At 37.0% G+C, this 24,456-nt stretch overlaps 1 protein-coding gene across 1 annotated transcript in view; it reads left to right on the top strand.

Annotated features, from left to right (window-relative positions):
- ACER3 (alkaline ceramidase 3) overlaps positions 1-24,456 on the top strand; it is a 145,788-nt gene that overhangs the window by 117,833 nt on the left and 3,499 nt on the right. The window contains exons 8-9 of the mRNA XM_018059312.1: positions 10,591-10,692; positions 15,621-15,725. Coding sequence (XP_017914801.1) covers positions 10,591-10,692; positions 15,621-15,725 — 207 coding nt within the window. The remainder of the gene's footprint in view (positions 1-10,590; positions 10,693-15,620; positions 15,726-24,456) is intronic.

The raw sequence follows: 24,456 nt of genomic DNA, 5'->3' as shown, positions 1-24,456 counted from the left end.
CTCATGATGTACTCTGCACATAAGTTAAATAAGCAGGGTGACAATATACAGCCTTGACATACTCCTTTTCCTATTTGGAACCAGTCTGTTGTTAACTGTTGCTTCCTGACTTGCATATAGGTTTCTCAAGAGGCAGATCAAGTGGTCTGGTATTCCCATCTCTTTCAGAATTTTCCACAGTTTATTGTGATCCACACAGTCAAAGCCTTTGGTATAGTCAATAAAGCAGAAATAAATATTGCTAATTGTTAGAGAAGCCCAAATCAAAACTACAGTGATGTATATCACCTCACATCTGACAGAATGGCCATCATTATAAAGTCTAGAAATAATAAATTCTGGAGATTTGGAGAAAAGAGAACCCTAAAAAGAGAACCCTCTCACACTGTTGGTAGGAATGTAAATTGGTACAGCCACTATGGAAAACAGTATGGAGGTTCCTTAAAAAACTAAAAATTGAGTTACCATAGGATCCAGCAATCCCATGTCTGGGCATATATCTAGAGAAGACTCTTAATTCCAAAAGCTACATGCCCCTTGATTTTCATGGCAACACGGTTTACAATAGCCAAGGCATGAAAGCTACCTGAATGTCCATCAACAGATGAATGGATAAAGATGTGATATATATATATATATATAAGTCATGTCCAACTCTTTGCAACCCCATGATATATATATATATATATATGCACACACACACATATATAATATTCCACTATATATATATGTATATACAAAGAGAGAGGAATATTAAACAAATATATAAAAAATGAAATAATGCCATTTTCCATAACATGTATAGACCTAGAGATTATCACACTGAGTGAAGTAAGTCAGGAAGAGAAAGACAAATACATGGTATTACTTATATATGGAGTCTAAAATAGGACATAAATAAAAAAGGACTTATTTACAAAATAGAAACAGACTCACAAACATAGAAAGCAAATTTGTCGTTGCCAAACAAGGGGGGAAGAAGGATAAATTAGAAGTTTGGGATTAGCAGATATAAACTACTATATATAAAATAGATAAACAGCAAGGTCCTACTTTATAGCACAGGAAACTATATTCAGTATCTTACAGTAAACTATAGTTGCCTCATATATCAGTTGGAGACTGTCTCTTTTTCTATTCACTATGAGAATTTGTAAGACTGCAATTTATTTTAATGTGTGGTAAACATTTTAGCAATGTCATATTTGCATACAGATTTCTGACTACGACACGATTTAACTGTTGTTAAGTCACTAAGTCATGTCCAACTCTTTGCAACCCCATGGACTACTTCCCTGTCCTTCATTATCTCACGAAGTTTGCTCAAACTCATGTCCATTGATTCGTGATGCCATCCATACCATCTCATTCTCTCCTGCCCTCAATCTTTCCTAGCATAAGGATCTTTTCCAATAAGTCAGCTCTTTACATTAGGTGGCCAAAGTATTGTAGCTTCAGCATCAGTCTTTCCAGTGAATGTTGATTTCCTTTAGGATTGATTGGTTTGATCTCCTTGCTGTCCAAGGGACTCTCAAGAGTCTTCTCCAACACACTGTTCAAAAGCATCAATTCTTGGGTGCTCAGCTTTCTTTATGGTCCAGTTCTCACATCCATACATGACTACTGGAAAAACAATAAAACTGACTAGACAGACCTTTGTCAGCAAAGTGATGTCTCTGCTTTTAAATATGCTGTCTAGGTTGTTGACTCATTGGAAAAGACTTTGATGCTGGGAGGGATTGGGGGCAGGAGGAGAAGGGGACCACAGAGGTTGAGATGGCTGGATGGCATCACTGACTCGATGGACGTGAATCTGAGTGAACTCCGGGAGTTGGTGCTAGACAGGGAGGCCTGGCGTGCTGCGATTCATGGGGTCGCAAAGAGTTGGACACGACTGAGAGACTGAACTAAACTAGGTTAGTCATAGCTTTTCTTCCAAGGAGCAAGCGTCTTTTAATTTCATGTCTGCAGTCACCGTCCACAGTGATTTTTGAGCCCAAGAAAATAAAATCTGCCACAGTTTCCATTTTTTCCCCATCTGTTTACCATGAAGTGATGGGCCAGATGCCGTGTTCTTAGTCTTTTGAATGTTGAGTTTTAAGCCAGCTCTTTCATACTCCTCTTTTACCTTCATCAAGAGGCTCTTAAGTTGCTCTTTGCTTTCTGCAGTAAGGGAGGTATTATTTGCATATCTGAGGTTGTTGATAGGACCTTGTTACCTCTGGCCATTGGCAGAAATTCTGACACCCCTGTAGGTCTACTCTGATACTACCACAGTGAGGAGAGAGAGCACCTAGTTTTACCACATGAAGATGGAAGTCCAGGCTCCCCACATGGTCTCAACTGACACTGCAGGAAATGGAGAGCTTGTTACTTCTCAGTGGGGAAAGTTCCAGCCCCTCACTGCTTCCTATTAGTATAGCAGGAGATTGGGGTACCTTCTTTGGGCCTGATTAGGAATGAAGTCTAGGCTTCCCATTCAGGCTTTGAGGATGAATGGAGGGTGAGGCTATCATTTTTTCTGTGGTGTTAGGCTGTAGAATAGTGATTATTGTAAGCTTTCTATCTTGCTAGATTGCCTTTTTCTTGTTTCTTTGGAGACAGGGCAGTCTGTTTTTTTATTGTGCCTAGTGGTATTCATGGCTTGCTAGCTTCTTCAGTTCAACTCTCAAGTGTCTGAGGCAGAAAGAAAACACATGTAACTTACCACAGCAGCATTTAAATGGTATACATGATCTTATTGCAAAACAGAAAGAGACACAGACCTAGAGAACAAACATATAGACACAAAGAGGGGAAGGATTGGGTGGGATGAATTAGAAGGTAGGGATTGACCATATATATACTATTGACATATATACACTATGGTATAAAATAGACAACTAATGAGAACCGACTGTATGGCTCAGGAAACTACTCAGTGCTCTGAGGTGACCTAAATGGGACAGAAATCCAAAAAAGAGGGGACATATGTATGTATATAGCTGATTCACTTTGTGGTACAGTAGAAACTTAATACAATATTGTATAGCAAATATACGTCAATAAAAATTAATTTAAAAAAAAAACTCAATGAAATAAACTCAATGGATAAGTTAAAAATAAGTTAGACATTTGAAGAGAGAACTAATTAAATGGAAAGACACATCTAAAGAAATAAGCCAGAAAGCATCACAGAGAAATAACATGTCTAACTGCAGTTCCAAAGGGAGAGAATAGAAAAAATGGAGAAGGAAGAGATATTCAAAGAGATAATAGGTGAGGATTTTCTAGTATCCTTAAAAGATAACTCCTCAGCTTCAAAAACAATAATTCCCAAGCAAGATAAATGAAAGAAAGTCTTTATCAGGTAAAGCAGGTATAATAGATTAGTTCATTCAATATTGTTTCAGCCTCCATGAAGTGAACTTTCCTGTAATGTAGATGCTAAAAAGCTAAAATGTGTATTTTTCATATTTCCTTTATAGGTAAGTTTTCAAGTACTTTTAGATTTTGCTAATCACATGTATTCACATGAGACTTGAATTCAGAACCAAGTTAAACAGTGAGGAGACGTGGTAGTATGTAAGGAATCCATTTACTTATATGAATCTAGGTTGTGCATTGTAGCTCTGGAGCAAATGTGTGAAAGCAACTTCCTGAGCTGTGATTTATAGCTAAGATGGTGTGATGCTGAATGAAACAGTTGGTCCAGAACCTTTCCAATTTTCCAGGTTTGTAAATGTGAAAAAGAAAAAAAAATTCCTTTGGCAAAATAATTCTGTAGTAGTGTTCAGAAGTCATTTCTAGCATGTCTAAATCTATTCAGTATTTCTTTTGGAATTGAAACAATATATTTTCTGCTTTAGATAGAAGTATTATCTGCAGTTGAACCCTGATGGATACCTGTTTTTAAAAAGCATGCTATAAATACTGAAATGCAATGACAAAGATCCTAAAAAAATCCAGAGATAGAAAACATTACCAGTAAAGGAATAACGTATAGTCTGCAGTAGACTTATCAGCAGCAATACACATGGTATACTATTATATTCAAAGAGTTGAGAGAAATTAACCATCAAGTTAGAATTGTATATCCAGATATCTTTCAAGAACCAGGGTAATATAAAGACATTTTGAGATAGATAGAAAGGAAGAAATTTTACTAGTATACCTTCTTAAAGGTGTTTTTTAGAAGGAAGAGCTGAGATACAAGAAAGAACAGTGAAGAAGAAAAAGTGAAAAATTTATGGGGCTATCTAAACAAAATATTGTGACTTTAGTGATATCTAGTTTGAAAGATTTTTTAAAAGGAATTAAAATGATGATAAAATAACATGTGAGATACAGGAGAATACTCTTAGTTACATAGTTCCCAAGGTCTTTATTTGAGGATACAATACAGCCAGTGACTAATTTTGGATTTTGCATGTCCTTTCTTGGTAACTACTAAAAACAGTAATTGATTTCATAATTTCAGTTACAAAAAGATGAAGGAGTAAATGGGATTATAAAAACTGAATCCAAAGAAAATGAGAAGAGGGAAAAGGGAAGCAGAGAAAAGTGAGGAAAAATACAAAGCAGAAAATGAAGGGGTAGAAATAATTTAAAATATATCAATAATCCCAGTAAATATAAATGGACAGAGCTAAACAATTAAAAGACAGAGACTCCAAAACAGGGAAAAATCCAGGTATATGCTATTCATAAGAAATATGGTTAAAACATAAATACATAGTAATTTTGAAAGAAAAGGATATAAAAAATACATACCATACCAATATTTACTGAAAGAAGCCAGGACTAGCTATTTTAACAACAAAGAAATTTAAGGCATTATTCACAACAGATGTGTTCATTACATTGTTATTAAAAGGTCCTATTTACCACATTCCAAAAAGTGGCAACTCTAAACTTGTATGGAAAATTTTGAACAAAAATTGGCAGGATTACAAAGGAGAAATAGGTAACCATTCTACCATGATGAGATATTTTAGCCCAGTTCTTAGACCAAAAAATAAGAATAGGCAAAATTTGAGTAACATTGCAAAATGATTTTATATACTCAACGAGTAAAGAATGCATGATCTTTTCATTCATGGAGTAATTATTAAATCTACTAATACTAGCATTAAAGCAAAGTTCAATAGATTATAAAGAATTGTCATGCATAGCATGTTCTCTGACAATTAGTTAAAACAAAACAGAATTAGTCAAAATAGCACATATATTTGGAAACTTATAAGTACACTTGTAAATATGAGTTTAAAAAATCATAAAATATTGAAATACTTAGGATGTAATCAAAATGAAAATGCTATAAACCAAAATAGGATGTAGCTAAAGTGGTTCTTAGAGGGACATGTTTACATTAAATATTTACATTAGAAACAGAGAGTGTGAAGAATAATGAGCTAGTATTTGAGTAATTAGAAAATAGATCTATAGAATAAACCCAAAGAGAAATGAAGAATGATACTGATAAATTAATGGGGGAAAAAAAGCTACTGTATTGAAGATCAGTAGGTATCTAATTTTGTTCCTTTCTGAAACACTACTAAAACTATAATAAAAGAATTTATTTATAAAACATAAACCCACAAGCTGACTCAATAAAATTTTAGAAGCTAGAAAGTAAATGGATTACTGCTAATTGTCGTAACTAACCCAAGAAAGCCAAATTCTAAGCCAAGAACCACCAGTTTACATCAGAGAATGTTCTCAAGTATCAAGCCTTAGCAGCAACAGACAGTTTGGTGAAGGAGATAGAGGAGGGGTCTAAAATAAAGGGCACTGATTAAAAGCTTTAAGAAGTGGTTATATGCTTAGGTATATAAGCATATATATCTCTCATCCAACTTCATACCATGAAACAACTGCAGAAGTCTACAGACTTAATCTCTGGAAAGGGTGAACAGTGTGTCTACACTGGGTTTTGTCAGGCACAATTGAGCATACAAATACCATACTGAAAGCAGGTAAGTTAGGTGACCTTGTGCTTTATGAATGCTAAATGCAAAAATGTCTAGACAGAATATTGAAAGAATCTTCTTATTGAGTAGATGAGTAGCCTAAAAGGCCTTATTGGTATTGGTATTGAGGGTTCCCTAACAATTGACCCAGGAAAATAGCCCTACAGTAAAGGTTACTAACTAGGGAGAATAGCCCTACAGTAAAGGTTAGCAACTGGATACTTGCTTGGGACCACCTTTTTAATTTCTTACTCTTAAGAATGAGGAGACAGTGCCAGATGTATGATGAATACATTCAATATGAAAGAGACCAAAACAAATAAGAGAGAAAAAAATCAGCTTATTATAAACAACTTATACATGAAGAAACTTTAAAAACAGCAAAATGACAACAAATATTATAATTCATTAATATTCTTAGGAATAATATCTATGAATCAAGAGTACAATGCTATAAAAAAGAACATTCAGAGAATCCCCCAAAAATGGACATTAAAAATATAGTAAAAAGCTGAAATGAATATTTTGAAAGATACAGTTAACGAAGACATTGGGATTCTTTCTCCTGAACACACATTGTGATTGTTTTATGGTCCATGAGCCCGCATACCCATTCATCAACAAGCATCTACCACAGGAGAGGCACTGAGCTCATGTTATGGTCTAGAGTGAACAGGACAACATGGGGCCTTTTGGCCTCAGGACCCTTGGACTCACTCACAACCACTGCTATGGACAAATAGCAAGTGTTTCCTCAAGTCCATGGTCCCTGGGTTCCATCAGAATGGTGTGAAAGAAATGGAGAATAGAAGGAACTCAATAGGGGTTCTGATTTCAGGACTAGCATATAAAAATGCATATTTCCTCTACCAGTACTGTGTAGAGGAAAAGGAAGGGAGGAAACTATCGCCAAAACAATTTAAGAAAATAGCCTGTAATTGAAAAATAGGAGTTAATAGCACAGTGGGTAGAAATAGACCCATACCAGTTTCAGAATTCTACACCAGGGCAGTTCTACAAGTTTAGAGTCAGAAAGTAGATACGCTACATAGAAAGGATCAGGGATCAGAATGGTTTTGGACTTGCCAAAGGAAAACTGGAAGCCAGTTGTAGGATAATACCTAGCCAAACTATTGATAAAATATGGTCACAGAATACATTTTCATACATTCAAGTTGTCAAAAAAAAAAAGAAAAAGAAAAAAACTTATATAACATAAATTAGTGCTCAGAAACCTGTGGAAAGATGTGTTTGACCAAAACGAGAAAACCGAAAAGGAGCAAGACACAGGAAACAGGACATAGAAAATCCAACACAAAGAGGTGAAGGCATTTCCCAAAGTGAAGGCAAAGGGAAGGGATTTTTCAGAGAATGGCTGTCCACTAGACAGGCAACCAGTCTAGAGTGAAGCAGTGTGACTCCAGATACAGATATGTTGAGGGTCTTCTGTGTTACACACTCGACCTGATAATATACAAGTAGTCTGTCCTCAGAATCTTACCTGTACTTAGCTTGCCTGGACCATGTGCTGATGAAGTTCTTGCTCTCTCTTACGTGCCCTGCTACCTGGATAACCAGAGACATTCATTTCACCCCACAGAAGAATTTTGCTTTGAATTACTTCTGAGAGCTGAAGATTGGCCCTGGTAAGTAAGCTTAGAAGCAGAAAATAGAGAGTATCTCACCCCTAGTGATCCTTCCTTGTCATATCTCAGCACCTGGCCCATCCTGCAGTTCTGCCAAATGCCTTTACTCTGTGCTTTCTGGGACTCATTCTTGCTTCCCTCAAATGGGAAGGTGATAAACTCTGAAAAGCTGAAGGCATACTGTGACTCTTTTAAACTCATCTTTTCCAAGAATCTTCATCAAACTATGGCAATAATGTCCCTTCCATGCGCAACCAGATTTGTGTTTTTCTGATGATTTTTTTTTTCTTTTGGCCGCACTGGGTCTTTGTTGCTGTGCGTGGACTTTCGCTAGTTGCATTGTGTGGGCTTAATTGCTCCACAGCATGTGGAATCTTCCTGGACCAGGAATGAAATCAGTGTCTCCTGCATGGCAGGCAGATTCTTAACCACTGGACCACCAGGGAAGTCTTTGATGATTTTTAAGTTAATAACACAGTTCATTTGTCTATATGCAAACCCTGGAGGAGGGCATGGCAACCCATTCCAGTATTCTTGCCTGAAGAATCAGATGAACAGAAGTGATCCCAGTCCATGGACTCGCAAAGAGTGGGACACAACTGAGCAACTAAGCACAAATAAATAACAAAATATTTCAGAAAATCTATTCTCGTCATTCACCATATTAAAAAATAAAGGAGAAAAACTACATGATGATAGCAATACATTCAGATAAAGCATTCCGTACAATCCAGCTATTTATGATCCAAAACAAACAAAACAAAACCCTTTACAAACTCAATAGAAGGGAAGTTTCTTAACCTGTAAACTACAGCATCTACCACATTTCCATAAAATGTTTTAAAAAGTTACCTTTAAAATCAAGACTAAAACAAGGATATACATCGTCACCACTTCTATTCAACACTGTATTGGTGGAAGTCCTCTCCAATGTAGTGTTTGCAGATGACACGATCACATACAGAAAATACCACAAGGTGTGTACCGCAAGATCACTGGAAGCAATAAGTGGAATTCAGCAAGGTCATGAGGTTCAAGTCCTTATTCAAAAATCTTATTTCTATGTACTAGCACCAAACAAGTGCATAGTAGTAAGTGAAATTGGTAAGTGAAATTTTTGAAAGTATAATTTACAGTAGCATTGAAAAACATCAAATATTTCAGGATTAAATTTAGCAAATATATGCAAGCTGTATATATTGGAAACTGGTGAATAAGTTTTTGCTGAGCCAAATTAAAGAAGACCTAAGTAAATAGATGTATCATTTTCATAGATTAGAAAACTTCAATGTTATTAAGATGTCAGTTCTCTCCAAATTGATCTATAGGTTCAAGGCAGTCACAACAAAATCTCTGCAGGCTTTTTGGTAAAAATTGGGAAACAGTTTCTGAAATTTACATGGGACTGCAAAGGATCTAAAAGGGCCAAAACAGTTTTAAAAAGAACAACAGAGAGGCTTATCGACAGAACAGAAACAGACTCACCGATGGAGAGAACAGACTTGTGGTTGCCAAAGGCGAGATTAGGGTGGGGAATGGATTGAGAGTTTGGGGTTAGCAAATGCAAGCCATTATATACAGAATGAATTACAAGTCCTACTGTAAAGCACAGGGAACTATATTCAATATCCTGCAATAAACTGTAATTGCAAAGAATATATGTATGTAACTGAATCACTTTGCTATACACCAGAAACTAACAGAACATGTACATCAGCTGTATTTCAACTAAAAAAATTTTTTTTAAGAATTAAAAAAAAAAAGGACATGAAAGGCAACTCACAAGCTTGGAGAAAATGTTTGCAAAATATATATCCAACAAAGAACTTATATTTAGAATATATAAAGAACTCTTGAAACTTAATAATAAGTAAGTTTTTTTTAATGGGCAGGATTCAAAACAAACTATCAAAGAAGATATAGAAATGGCAAATAAGTATAAGAAATGATGCCCAATAACATTTATCATTGAGAAATAAAAATTAAAGCCACAGTGAGATACCTCTATATACCTATAGGGCAACTAAAATGAAGAAGACTTATAGCAAGTGTTGGTGAGGTTGTAGAACAAAAAACTCTTCTATCCTGCTGATGGGAATGTAAAATGGTAGAACCCCTTAGTACTGATTAAACAGTTTAGCTGTCTTAAAAAGTAACATTTACCTGCCAGACAATTTAACTATTCTCCTATCTTTTTACCCAAGAGAAATGAAAGCATATATCCATACAAAGACTTATTTATGAATGTTCATAGCTTCTTTTATTTGTTAGAGCAAAAAAACCTGGAAAACAACAGAAGTATCCAACAACATTTGAACAGATAAACCATGGTATATCCATATAGTGGAGTACTACTCAACAGTAAGAGGAAATGAGTATTGATATACAACAGCAAGGATGAATTTCAAAATAATTATGGCAACTGAAAGAAGCCATATAACAAAGAGAATATACTGTATTATTCCATTTATATAACATTCTAAAAAATATATATGTTTTTGGAGGTAAAGGGTAAAGCTATAAAAAAAACTGCATTAGCTACACCTGTTGTTTTGGATAACTCACCAAATTTCAGTTTCCTCATCAGGAAAGTTAAAGAAGTGTTTATTTGAAGATTGTATTCATATGTGTATGTTTATTTGAAAGTTATATTCATATATGTGGGTTTATTTATATATATTGTGTGTATCTAATATACTGTAGTGCCTGACACACAACTGGTGACTCCATTAGTGTTTTTTCTATTCCACCAGCCCTCTACCTTTTCCAAGGAGCTGATAAAGTTACTGGGTGCTTTCAGATTACCTTCTTGATACATTTAGCAAACTCTTAGTGGCACTTTTCTTCCTCAGTAACTGTTAATGGCTAAATGTAATAGGCAGATGTATTAGAGAATTTAATAGTTAGGTTTGCTTTTAATACTTATGAAAACATTTCCCTCTCATGACATGACTTGACAAAATTTCATTTTGCTCTTTTTTTCCTCCCCACAGGGTTTATCCATGGCTTAGAGGGCTGGGTTATACATCCTTGGGTGTATTTTTATTAGGATTTTTATTCTGGAACATAGATAACATCTTTTGTGATTCACTGAGGTAAGATATATTTTCAATATTTAAAAAGTATTTTTGGAATTTGTTAAGCAGAGCATTTCATAGGCATATAGAATTATTAGTGCACTGAAGTGAATTTTTCCCATCATTGAAATTAAAAAGATGTGTATAGCAGAATGAAGCAGGGCAAAGGCTAATAGAATTTTGCCAAGAGAATGCACTGGTCATAGCAAACACCCTCTTCCAAAAACATAAGAGAACACTCTACACATGGACATCACCAGATGGTCAACACTGAAATCAGACTGATTATATTCTTTGCAGCCAAAGATGGAGAAGCTCTCTGTACAGTCAACAAAAACAAGACCGGGAGCTGACTGTGGCTCAGATCATGAACTCCTTATTGCCAAATTCAGACATTTAAATTGAAGAAAGTAGGGAAAACTACTAGACCATTCAGGTATGACCTAAATCAAATCCCTTATGATTATACAGTGGAAGTGAGAAATAGATTTAAGGGACTGATCTGATAGAGTGCCTGATGAACTGTGGATGGAGGTTCGTGACATTGTACAGGAGACAGGGAACAAGACCGTCCCCAAGAAAAAGAAATGCAAAAAAGCAAAATGGCTGTCTGAGGAGGCCTTACAAATAGCTGTGAAAAGAAGAGAAGCAAAAATCAAAAGAGAAAAGGAAAGATATACCCATTTGAATGCAGAGTTCCAAAGAATAGCAAGGAGAGACAAGAAAGCCTTCCTCAATGATCAATGCAAAGAAATAGAGGAAAATAATAGAACGGGAAAGACTAGAGATCACTTCGGAGAAGACAGTGGCACCCCACTCCAGTACTCTTGACTGGAAAATTCCATGGACAGAGGAGCCTGGTAGGCTGCAGTCCATGAGGTTGCTAAGAGTCGGACACAACTGAGCGACTTCACTTTCACTTTTCACTTGCATGCATTGGAGAAGGAAATGGCAACCCACTCCAGTGTTCTTGCCTGGAGAATCCCAGAGACAGAGGAGCCTGGTAGGAGGCCGTCTGTGGGCTCGCACAGAGTCGGACACGACTGAAGCGACTTAGCAGCAGAGATCACTTCAAGAAAATTAGAGATATCAAGGGAATGTTTCATGTAAAGATAGGCACAATAAAGGACAGAAATTGTATGGACCAAACAGAAGCAGAAGATATTAAGAAGAGGTGGCAAGGATACACAGAAGAACTATAGAAAAAAGATCTTCACGACCCAGATAATCACAATGGTGTGATCACTCACCTAGAGCCAGACATCCTAGAATGTGAAGTCAAGTGGGCCTTAGGAAGCATCACTACGAACAAAGCTAATGGAGGTGATGGAATTCCAGTTGAGCTATTTCAAATCCTAAAAGATGATGCTGTGAAAGTGCTGCACTCAGTAAGCCAACAAATTTGGAAAACTCAGCAGTGGTCACAGGACTGGGAAAGGTCAGTTTTCATTCCAATCCCAAAAGAAGGCAGTGCCAAAGAATGTTCAAACTACCACACAGTTGCACTCATCTCACACACTAGAAAGTAATGCTCAAAATTCTCCAAGCCAGGCTTCAACAGTATATGAACCATGAACTTCCAGATGTTCAGGCTGGTTTTAGAAAAGGCACAGGAACCAGAGATCAAATTGCCAGCATTCATTGGATCATCAAAAAAGCAAGAGAGTTCCAGAAAAACATCTATTTCTGCTTTATTGACTATACCAAAGCCTTTGACTATGTGGATCACAAAAAACTGTGGAAAATTCTGAAAGAGATGGGAATACCAGACCACCTGACCTGCCTCTTGAGAAATCTGTATGCAGGTCAAGAAGCAACAGTTAGAACTGGACATGGAACAACAGATTGGTTCCAAATAGGAAAAGGAGTACGTCAAGGCTGTATATTGTCACCCTGCTTATTTAACTTATATGCAGAGTACATCATGAGAAACACTGGGCTGGATGAAGCACAAGCTGGAATCAAGATTGTCGGGAGAAATATCAATAACCTTAGATATGCAGATGATACCACCCTTATGGCAGAAAGTGAAGAGGAACTAAAGAGCCTCTTGATGAAAGTAAAAGAGGAGAATGAAAAAGTTGGCTTAAAGCTCAACATCCAGAAAACTAAGATCATGGCATCTGGTCCCATCACTTCATGGCAAATAGATGGGGAAACAATGGAAACAGTGTCAGACTTTATTTTGAGGGGCTCCAAAATCACTGCAGATGGTGACTGCAGCCTGAAATTAAAAGACATTTGCTCCTTGGAAGAAAAGCTATGACCAACCTAGACAGCATATTCAAAAGCAGAGACGTTACTTTGCCAACAAAGGTCTGTCTAGTCAAGGTTATGGTTTTTCCAGTAGTCATGTATGGATGTGAGAGTTGGACTATAAAGAAAGCTAAGCACCGAAGAATTGATGCTTTTGAACTGTGGTGTTGGAGAAGACTCTTAAGAATCCCTTGGACTGCAAGGAGATCCAACCAGTCCATCCTAAAGGAGATCAGTCGTGAGTGTTCATTGAAAGGACTGATGTTGAAGCTGAAACTCCAGTACTTTGGCCACCTAATGCGAAGAGCTGACTCATTGAAAAAGACGCTAATACTGGGAAAGATTGAGGGCAGGAAGAGAAGGTGTTGACAGAAGATGAGATGGTTGGATGGCATCACCGATTTAATGGAGATGAGTTTGGGTAAACTCCGGGAGTTGGTGATGGACAGGGAGGCCTGGTGTGCTGCATTCCATGGGGTCGCAGAGTGGGACATGACTGAGCGACTGAACTGAACTCAACTAATAGCACAATAAAGTTAAATTATGGGGACACTTGTTTAAATTACCTAAAAATTTGAACCTAAAAATATTCCATAACATCTATAGGGATTTTTGTGCATATATCACGGTAGTATACAGTTAATCAAATATTAATATTGGCTGTGCTCAGTTGCTTTAGTCACATCTGACCTTTCAACCCCATGGACTGTAGCCTGCCAGGCTTCTCTGTCTAGGTCTTTAAAATCTGCCTAATCTGCTTTATTGAATAAATACTTACTGGAATTTGAGCCATAGGTCTTGGACTCTAGTTGTCACCTTAGACACCTTCTGTCTGGGCCTCAATTTTCATAAAATGAACATGTTAAGTAGGTTAAACTAGTTTTCTTCCAACTCAAAATTAGCTGATTTAATGGTATTGTGTAATATTGAATAACACCACAGAGAGGCAATCAGCAAAATTCAAACTGGGAAATCTATAGAATGAATAACTTAGCCTATTAAGTAAATAAATTGCAGGAAGGAGGAGTGGGGAAATGGAGGAGGAATGTATAGATTAAAAGAGACTTGGACACTTCCTTGGTGGTCCAATGGTTAAGAATCCACCTGCCAATGTAGGGAACATGGATTCAGTCCCTAGTCCAGGAAGATCCCGTGTGCCATGGGGTTAGTAAGCCCATGTGCCACAACTACTGAGCCAGCACTCAGCTGCGCACCCTAGAGCCTGTGCTCTGCAAGAAGAGAAGCCACCGCAATGAGAAGCCTGTGCACCACAACTAGAGAGTAGCCCCTGCTCGCTGCAGCTAGAAAAACCCCAAGCACAGCAACAAAGACCCAGTGCAGCCATAAATAAATAACTTTTTTTTAAAAAAAGAGAGAGAGACTTGTGGCTTCCCTGGTGATCCAGCGTTAAGACTCTCTGTTTTCAATGTAGGTGCACAGGCTTCTCTCCCTGGTTTGAGAATTAAGATTCCACATGCCACCTGATGCAGCCACGAAATGAAAAAATAAAATAAAAGAGATGTAAGAGATATATCAACCAAACTCCAAAGTAATGTAATTACTTTTTTTGGATCTTGATTGAAACAGACTTGTGTTTAAAAAAATCTGTATCATTTTTATGATCGGTAATTGAATATCAAATATGATTAGTAATTGAATGTCTGATTAAATTAAGGGATTAGAGATATATGCTGAGATATTTAGAGATAAAATGATACACTATCTGGGATTTGCTTCAAAATAAATAATATGGGAGGAAAGAAGTAGATGAGAGCTTAGATGATACGAGATTGGCCATAAATTATAATTGTTAAAAAGAAATAATTTATAATTGTTGAAGCTGGGTAATGAGTACATTATTATTTTGCCTATTTTTGCACATGTTTGAAATGTAGACTTTAAATGCACACAAATAATACATCTTGCTTAGAAAACTAAGATCTAATTGAGTGGTTCTGAATCAGCAGTATCCATCAGAACTCTCATTGGAACATTTACAATGCAAAAGTAAGTCATCATCCTCTAGCTGAGTCCTCTTTATTTCTGAGAAATGTTGAGATGTTCGCAAAACTTGTGGGGATATCTGGAAAATAATTCGATGTTTCACACTGAATTTCTCTGCTCTGATAGATGAGAATATTAATATAATACACACTTAATCACAAGGTCTAGAATTTGAGGCTCAGCTGTGCCCCTAGCTGAGTACTTGGGCAACTCAGTAATCTCTGAATTTTAGGCTCCTAATCTGCAAAGCACAGCTTTTAACAGCCACCTCAAAGACCCACTATGAAGTGAGACTTTGCAGGAAAAACTTGGTCCATAAGGTGTTAATAAATATTACCTGAAAGAAGGGTTCCATGGACTAGTAGTTTACCTGAAAAAACTGATGATAAACTGTTTAGTTATGGTAGGACTTTTTACAGCTGTTAATATGCATTACAAATCTCCAAAAGGGCAACAAACTATGTACTGTTTCCTACATTTATCTTGATCACAGAGTCATTTCTTCATGGAACGTCTATTAGGAATACTGTTCCTCAAAACATACTTTGGAAAACAATACAGCAGACAAAAGGAAATGAAATAATTGCCATGTTTGAGAATAATGTTTCAAAATGCTTTGATACTATCAACATTAATTGTTAAATATGAAAAATAATTTAATGCTTATTTTCCCCCCCTTCACACAGGAACTTTCGAAAGAAGGTACCACCTATCATAGGTGTTACCACACAGTTTCATGCATGGTGGCATATTTTAACTGGCCTTGGTTCTTATCTTCACATCCTTTTCAGGTAGGAAATAGAGACTTTAATCCTACTATTGGAGTGTTTCTTTCTTTACTCTTCAAATAGAATGTGTAAATATGAAACGTCAGAGACCGAATCAGAGTGATCTTAAGCAAGTCCCTTCCTCTCCCTGAAGCAGTTTTCTCATCCTGAAAGGGTGACAGCTGTATAACTGACCTCTGGCACATGATCTACATTTTAAGTAGATCATTCATCTCCTTTTTTAGTGCAGTAGGATATAAACATTTCCAATTCTTGTTGAACAGCATATCTTTGTTTATAGAGAACTAATTTAAGAGGGAAAAAGCAGCCAGATCCCCTGAGCAGCGACTGAAAAAGCATGAGTACATATCTGAAGTCACCAACTTACTTTGTCTCCTTCCCTGAAACAAATTGGTTGCCTCTGTTTCCCTTATAAAGAATTTATTGGAGGTCAGCCACTTACAGCAAAAATGGAACCAGAATTGTCTCTGTTCATCCTACTCACATCCTAATATGTCTGTATCACTCTCTCTCCCCTTACCAGAATTTATTTTTCTTCACAGCATTTACAAAGAGTTATATAAGGGTTTACTGGTTTACCTTCCTCAACTAGACTGTAAGTTCCTTGAGAGCAAGGGCTTTATTTTAGTCACTGCTACTCTCCCAAGTGCTTAAAATAGTGCCTGTCACATAGTAAGAACTCAGTATATGTTGCTAAATGATTTAATGAATAAATGTTATCATAATGATCTCTTTACCAGAGGATGTTCACTTGCTCAGTTGTGTCTGACTCTTTGCAACCCCATGGACTGTAGCACGCCAGGTTTCCCTGTCCATCACCAACTCCTGGAGCTTACTCAAACTCATGTCCCTTGAGTCAGTGATGCCATCTAGCCATCTCATCCTCTGTCATTACCTTCTCCCTCTTTCAATCTTTCCCAGCATCGGGGTCTTTCAAATGAGTCAGTTCTTCACATGAGGTAGCCAAAGTATTGGAGTTTCACCTTCAGCATCAGTCCTTCCAATGAATGTTCAGGACCGATTTTCTTTAGAATGGACTGGTTGGATCTCCTTGCAGTCCACGAGACTCCCAAGAGTATTCTTCAACACCACAGTTCAAATGCATCAATTCTTTGGTGCTTAGCTTTCTTTATGGTCCAACTCTCACATCCATACATGACTACTGGAAAAACCATAGCCTTGACTAGATGGACCTTTGTCAAGAAATTAATGCCTTTCCCTTTTTGATATGCTATCTAGGTTGGTCATAGCTTTTCTTCCAAGGAGCAAGCGTCTTTTAATTTCATGGCAGCAGTCACCATCTGCACTGATTTTGGAGCCCAAGAAAATAAAGCCTCTCACTGTTTCCACTGTTTCCCCATCTATTTGCCACAAAGTGATGGGACCGGATGCCATGATGTTTTCTGAATGTTGAGTTTTAAGCCAACTTTTTCACTCTCCTCTTTTACTTTCATCAAGAGGCTCTTCAGTTCTTCGCTTTCTACCATAAGAGTGGAGGTTATTGATATTTATCTTGGCAATCTTGATTCCAGATTATGCTTCATCCAGTCTGTGATTTCTCGTGATGTACTCTGCATATAAGTTAAATAAGCAGGCTGACAGTGTACAGCCTTGACGTACTCATTTCCCAATTTGGAACAAGTCTGCTGTTCCATGTCCAGTTCTAACTGTTGCTTCTTGACCTGCATACAGATTTCTCAGGAGGCAAGTCAGGTGGTCTGGTATTCGCATCTCTTTCAGAATTTTCCACAGTTTGTTGTGATCCACATAGTCAAAGACTTTGGCATAGTCAATAAAGCAGAAGTAGATGTTTTTCTGGAACTCTATTGCTTTTTTGATGATCCAATAAATGCTGGCAATTTGATCTCTGGTTCCTGTGCCTTTTCTCAATCCAGCTTGAACATCTGGAAGTTCATGGTTCATATACTGTTGAAGCCTGGATTGGAGAATTTTGAGCATTGCTTTGCTAGTGTGTGAGATGAGTGCAATTGTGTGGTAGTTCGAACATTCTTTGACATTGCCTTTCCTTGGGATTGGAATGAAAACTGACCTTTCCCAGTCCTGTGGCCACTGTTGAGTTTTCCAAATTTGCTGGCATATTGAATGCAGCACTTTCACAGCATCATCTTTTAGGATTTGAAATAGCTCAACTGGAATGCCATCACCTCCACTAGCTTTGTTTGTAGTGATGCTTCCTAAGGCCCTCTTGACTTCACGTTCCAGAATGTCTGGCTCTAAATGAGTGATCACCACCATCGTGGTTATCTGGATCTTGAAGATCTTTTTTGTATAATTCTTCTGTATATTCTTGCCACCTCTTCTTAATATCTTCTGCTTCTGTTTGGTCCATACCATTTCTGTCCTTTATTGTGCCCATCTTTACATGAAATGTTCCCTTGGTATCTCTAATGTTTAATCTCAAATTCATCTCAAGAATTGGGAGAGCTTAAATATTTGTAGAAAGGGGAAGAAAATTTTCCTTTGAACCAATGTGAAAATTTATTCAAATGAAATTTTAGAGTACCATCTCAAAATAACATTTGCATCCCACCTATCTAGAGATAATCTATTTAGGCAACCTGAATTATCTAAAATTTAACTACTTGAGAATTACATAAAAAGAACTTCTGGGCAGCTAAATAAGAATCAGTGAATTCATACCTTGAAGAGCTCAAGGTTATTAAATATGGAAGAGCTTTAAAAACTCTGGCTGTATGTATACTTATTCTAGTTTGCTACTCTTACTGAATTAATTGTTTGGATTCTTAGCCCATATCATATTAGAAATATCTATTTAAGAAGAAGGGTTATGGCAGGAAATGTTCGGGAAAACTGACAAATGATAGAAAAGGAGAACCAAAAGTAACTAGAACAGACCCAAGAATTAAAAACTTGGTTCTGTAACACTCCCCAAGAAATCCCAAGTACATTACTGCAGTGTAATATAATATACCAATGAATTTTTCTAGTAAGTACTCAAAGGGATGAACTTATACTCAATATATCCTATTTTGAAAGACTAGGGATGCTTTTGAACTGTGGTGTTGGAGAAGACTCTTGAGAGTCCCTTGGACTGCAGGGAGTCCAACCAGTCCATTCTAAAGGAGATCAGCCCTGGGTGTTCTTTGGAAGGAATGATGCTAAAGCTGAAACTCCAGTACGTTGGCCACCTCATGCGGAGAGTTGACTCATTGGAAAAGACTCTGATGCTGGAGGGATTGGGGGCAGGAGGAAAAGGGGATGACAGAGGATGAGATGGCTGGATGGCATCACCGACTCGATGAACGTGAGTTTGAGTGAACTCTGGGAGTTGGTGATGGACAGGGAGGCCTGGCGTGCTGCAATTCATGGTGTCGCAAAGAGTTGGACACGACTGAGCGACTGAACTGAACTGAACTGAACTGAGGGTTTCCCACTCCCGCCTCCCCTTTTCTACATTTTCCTATCTTTTTTTTTTTTTTTTTTTTTTTTTGCACTTTCTCCTTCTGTCTTCCTGGTGTGGAAACCTTTCAAGGAAATAAGGCAGTGAGGGGGAAGAAGTGCTGTGCAGGGTACCAGCATTCAATGTCCAAGGAATAGGGAGTGAGGAAAAGGGGTCAGTGGTAGTAGCTTGCTGAATTACTCTAAGAAAATCAAGGTGATGAGGATGGGGCTTCTGTGTGGGACTGGAAACAGGATGGTGAGAGGAAGGGATGGATGGAGGAGGTAGCTGGAGTTGGGAAATAGGTTACATTGGACAAATAAATTAACTGATTAAACAATAAGTAAAGATATTGAGAGGTTAACAAGAGCCTGATTACTCTGCTGTAGTACAAGGGATTTAAAAATATGAAAAGAGGGAAAGATAGAAGGAACTCTGAGGGGGTTAGATTGGAATTAAAAGGTTTGGTATTGGGCATTCCCTGATGGTTCACTTGTTAGGACTCTGCACCTTCATTGCTGTGTCCCAGGTTCAGTCCCTTGTTGGAGAACTAAGGTCCCACAAGCTGTACAGTGATGCTGCCAAAATCCCCAAAAACACACTCCAGAATGTGTGACACACACACACACACACACACACACTTACATATGTACATACACTCAGATATAGGACACATTAGGTGTATGCAAATTGCAATCTATTGAATAAAATAAGAATCTGTGACTGCATACTAATATAAATAAATGAGAAGAGAAAGCTCTTCCTTACAAAAGAATGCCGACTGATAAATGCAGAAGGAAGAGTAGAAACAAATAATTACCATTTGAGAACTATCTATTGGATATATGATAGATATTAGTTAACAATTGATCTCTGGCTGATAGGTAGAAGTTTGATGAGGAACACAGATTGACATAATTCAGAATTACTGAGCACTCTCTTGAATATTATGAAATACTCCCTTGAGTCTCCCCTACTAAAACACTAATACAGAGGGGAAAATGGTGAATTTACAGTAAGGAAAACTAGTAGCAACCAAGTTTCCTGCATCTAAGGTTGGCATTGCCCATAATGGGGCTGGTCACTATAGTGTGACTCCTGATACAGTGCACTGGAATGAGTTCAGCATCCTTTCTGTGGTATTCCTGCCAGAGTTGCAAGGCCTGTGTCTGGCTGTGAAAACATTGATGAAATCATGTTGAAGGTATTTCCACAGAGTGAAAGTCTTGTAAGACCATCAAGTTATGGGAGGCAGAGAGCTGAAGAATTATTGAGTTAGGAAATGATGGTTAAGACATGACCTGGAAACTAAATGCAGTGCATGTTGCTGGATAAGACCCTGAACCAGGATGGAGAAGAGAAATTGTTGGGACATTCAGCAAAATTTGAATTGTTTTGACTTGGATGGAGTACTTTATTAATACTAATTTTCTGGTTGGAACAGTTATATTATAATAATTTAGGAGAGTGTTCTTGTTTTGTGGTGATACACAATGAAGTATTTAGGGATGATGGGCATCCTGTCATTTAATGACCCTGTAGGAAACAGATAAATAGACATACACATACACGTACATTATGTGTTTTTGTGTATGGGTATAAATATGAAACAGATGTGGTTCAATGGTAACAGTTGGGGATCTGGAATAAGGGGATACAAGAATTCTTAATCTTGCAACCTTTCTGTAAGTTTCAAACTGATATTAAATTTTAAAAAAAGAGAGAGAGAGGAAGGCCAGGCCTATTTTTGTGAAGAGGAGGCTGAGTACACATATATGCTGAGAAATGTGAAAACTCTTTGTAAGGTTACACATAAGCTGTTAAATAACAGCAGTTAGCTCTGAGCTGAGGGTCAGGAATAGGAGACAGACCTTCTTTTTCCTGTATACCTTTTCATACTGTTTGAATTTTTAACCAAATGCTTGTATTAGCCTTTCAAAAAATAATTTAGAAATAAAACAGTGGAATAGTTTATATAACCCTTAAGTGAGCTACGGTAGTATTTGTAAACTCTCTTCTTTATTCTTTAGTTATAGTGAAAATGGTATTATCATATATTACTTGTCAGTGTAAATTGGTACAATCCATTTGGAAAGAAATTTGATGCTACATATGTTGATGAAACTGAAATGTTTATATTTTTATCACAATTATTAGCTTTCTCACAATTTATCCTAAAGAAAAAAACCCTGAAAAATGAAAATGTGTGTAGACACAGAAAGTTTTATCACTGTTATTTAATTTAGCAAAAGAAAAACAATAATCCCTAGATGTCCATCAGCAGATGAACGGATAAGAAAGCTGTGGTACATATATACAATGGAGTATTACTCAGCCATTACAAAGAATACATTTGAATCAGCTCTAATGAGGTGGATGAAACTGGAGCCTATTATACAGAGTGAAGTAAGCCAGAAAGAAAAACACCAATACAGTATACTAACGCATATACATGGAATTTAGAAAGATGGTAACGATAACCCTGTATGCGAGACAGCAAAAGAGACACAGATATATAGAACAGTCTTTTGGACTCTGTGGGAGAGGGAGAGGGTGGGATTATTTGGGAGAGTGGCATTGAAACATGTATAATATCATATATGAAATGAATCGCCAGTCCAGGTTCAATGCATGATACAGCATGCTTGGGGCTGGTGCACTGGGATGACCCAGAGGGATGGTATGGGGAGGGAGGTGGGAGGGGGGTTCAGGATGGGGAACATGTGTACACCCGTGGCAGATTCATGTTGATGTATGGCAAAACCAATACAATATTGTAAAGTAATTAGCCTCCAATTAAAATAAATACATTTATATTAATAAAAAGAAAAAGAAAATATCCAGTAGTTAGGGAAAAAATCATAAACCATAGTATCCTTTATTCAGCCATTTAAAATTATAAATATGAAAATTTTATGGCAACATAGACATTTTTATTTTTAACTGAATCAAAGTCATATATATAAAATTATTAAACCAGTGTAAGAATTTATTTGAATGGTGACACAGTTTAAAGTAAATACACAAAAATTGAAGCATTTGATGAGATTTGGTGGCAAGATTTTGAGTTAATTTTATTGTTTTCTAGTAATGTTAAAATGTTTTCCTTTTTTTTAAGGAGACAGGGAAGAATAGAATATATTTTAGATATATTTCACCCTAAATAACTGAAATAAAAGAAACTTCAATGTTATAAGTTTTAATTATATGGAAATTTTGATTCTGTAGGTCCCTCATTGAAGGGAACATGTGAATACTGATATTTCAGAGGGACAATTTGAGAATTTAGTAACATGATGTACTCTAAAACTTAGGTCCTGTACAGATGTTTGAAACAAAGAGTAACACAGTAGAGTAAAACATATCTGAGTTCAGATCTTTACTCCTTTACTTCATAACTGGGTAACAATCTTGTGCCAAGTTATTTACTTAGCACTAAGTCTCCATTTCCTGATCTGTTAAGATAAGGAGAATACTCTTTTATTCCATAGATTGTTGAAATGTTTAAATTGACCAGGACTTTAATTTGCAATGATGCCAGCCTAGGATATTCAGACAGATTTCCTGCTAAAACAACGAAGAGTGTCGGATAAAATATTTAAAGCATCAAATGTTGACAATATTAAAATAAATATTACAGTCTAAAAGAAAACAGGTACCTAAAAATGAGCACCACAGCTGCTTTGGGCTGGAAGAATTTTTGTCAGTCCATCAATTCTAAGCTCTGATTCTGTGGCCTCATGGAACAAAGGAGACAGAAGTCAAGACCTAGAGCTAACCAAAGAAAAGGAGCCGGCCCAAAGAAGGGAGTCTAATGGTAGACTTTTCTGCATCAAGTTGGGTGAATCAGAAGCTCACTCTATACTCCACCCACAGAAGACTAAAAAGTAAGTTGCTCTGAAACTGAGCAGAGGAAAAAAAAATAGCAAATTAGGGGAGAGGAATGTTTCACAGAAGTAGCCATCAGACATTACTCACACAAATTTACAACCATCTACCAATCAAGACCTTAGAAATAACCTAATATAACTGCCTCATTTGATGGTGAACAAAACTGGGGCCCAGAGAGAAGTGACTTGATCACTGGCCAGTTACAGGACAACATACTGGATAATCATTAGATGGCAGCTGACTTCAAATCTTGCTTCTAGCATTTAATAGCTATACCACCTTGAATGAAATATTTGAAATTTTTTGAGACTTTCTCATATGCAAAACAAGAATAATACCTATCTAGTAGGGTAATTTAAGAATGAAGTGTGTATAAAACTCTGGGTCCAGTGCTTGCCCCCATGTTGTAGGTACTTAATAAATAGTTGAGAGTGGTAGAGGGAACAGCATGGATTGGAATCCAGGGCTTCTCTGCCCCAGTCCAGGACTCTTCACTAAAGAGAAGAGAGAATATGGTAGCTTCGTTTTAGAGATTAACATCTGAAAAACCATCAGAGTAAGTTTATTTTATTATAATCTTGGACAGCAAGGAGATCAAACCAGTCGATTCTAAAGGAAATCAACCCTGAATATTCTTCAGAAGGACTGATGCTGAAGCTGAAGCTCCAACACTTTGCCCACCTCATGCAAAGAGCCTACTTTTTGGAAAAGACTCTGATGCTGGGAAAGACTGAGCGCAAGAGAAGCGGGCAACAGAGGACGAGATGGTTGGATTGCATCACTGACTCAATGGACATGAGTTTGAGCAAACTTAGGGAGATAGTGAAGGACAAGGAAGCCTGGTGTGCAGCAGTCCAAGGGGCTGCAGAGAGTTGGATACAACTTATTGACTAAATAACAACAAAGGTTATATTCTAAGATAGGGCAGTATTTTTAACATATGCTGCCTCTCTTCACAATTCCAGTTTGAGGTACAGTAGGATGGTATAGCCACACAAAGTTACCATGCTCTTTTTCATTCTCTTATTTAAAGTAGGACATTTTTCATACTATAAAATTATGTTTTACCTATGTACTCATGCTGTATATTACTATTCAAATACAATTAAATAGTGTACACAAACTGTATGTTGTAAGTTATACACAGTTTAATAAATTTTTCAGGAATAAATTTAACTTTTTGCTGTATGGACTGATATTAAAATCTTATCTTTAGAGGTGATTCATTTTAAAGAATTCTCTGAAGAAGTGATACCTTTCTGGTTATTTCACACCTATATTATAATCCTTATAGAGTTGATATAACCATTTCTAAAATGTTCTAGGAATACTCTGCCTTAATTCTTACTACCAAATAACTTCAGGGATGAAACTGGCAATCATGACATGAATAAAATCAAGCATGAGTGGAATGCCCTCCAC

This window comes from Capra hircus, chromosome 15 (genome assembly GCF_001704415.2).
Source record: "Capra hircus breed San Clemente chromosome 15, ASM170441v1, whole genome shotgun sequence".
NCBI lineage: Eukaryota > Metazoa > Chordata > Mammalia > Artiodactyla > Bovidae > Capra > Capra hircus.
This window is presented reverse-complemented; position numbering and strand designations above follow the sequence as displayed.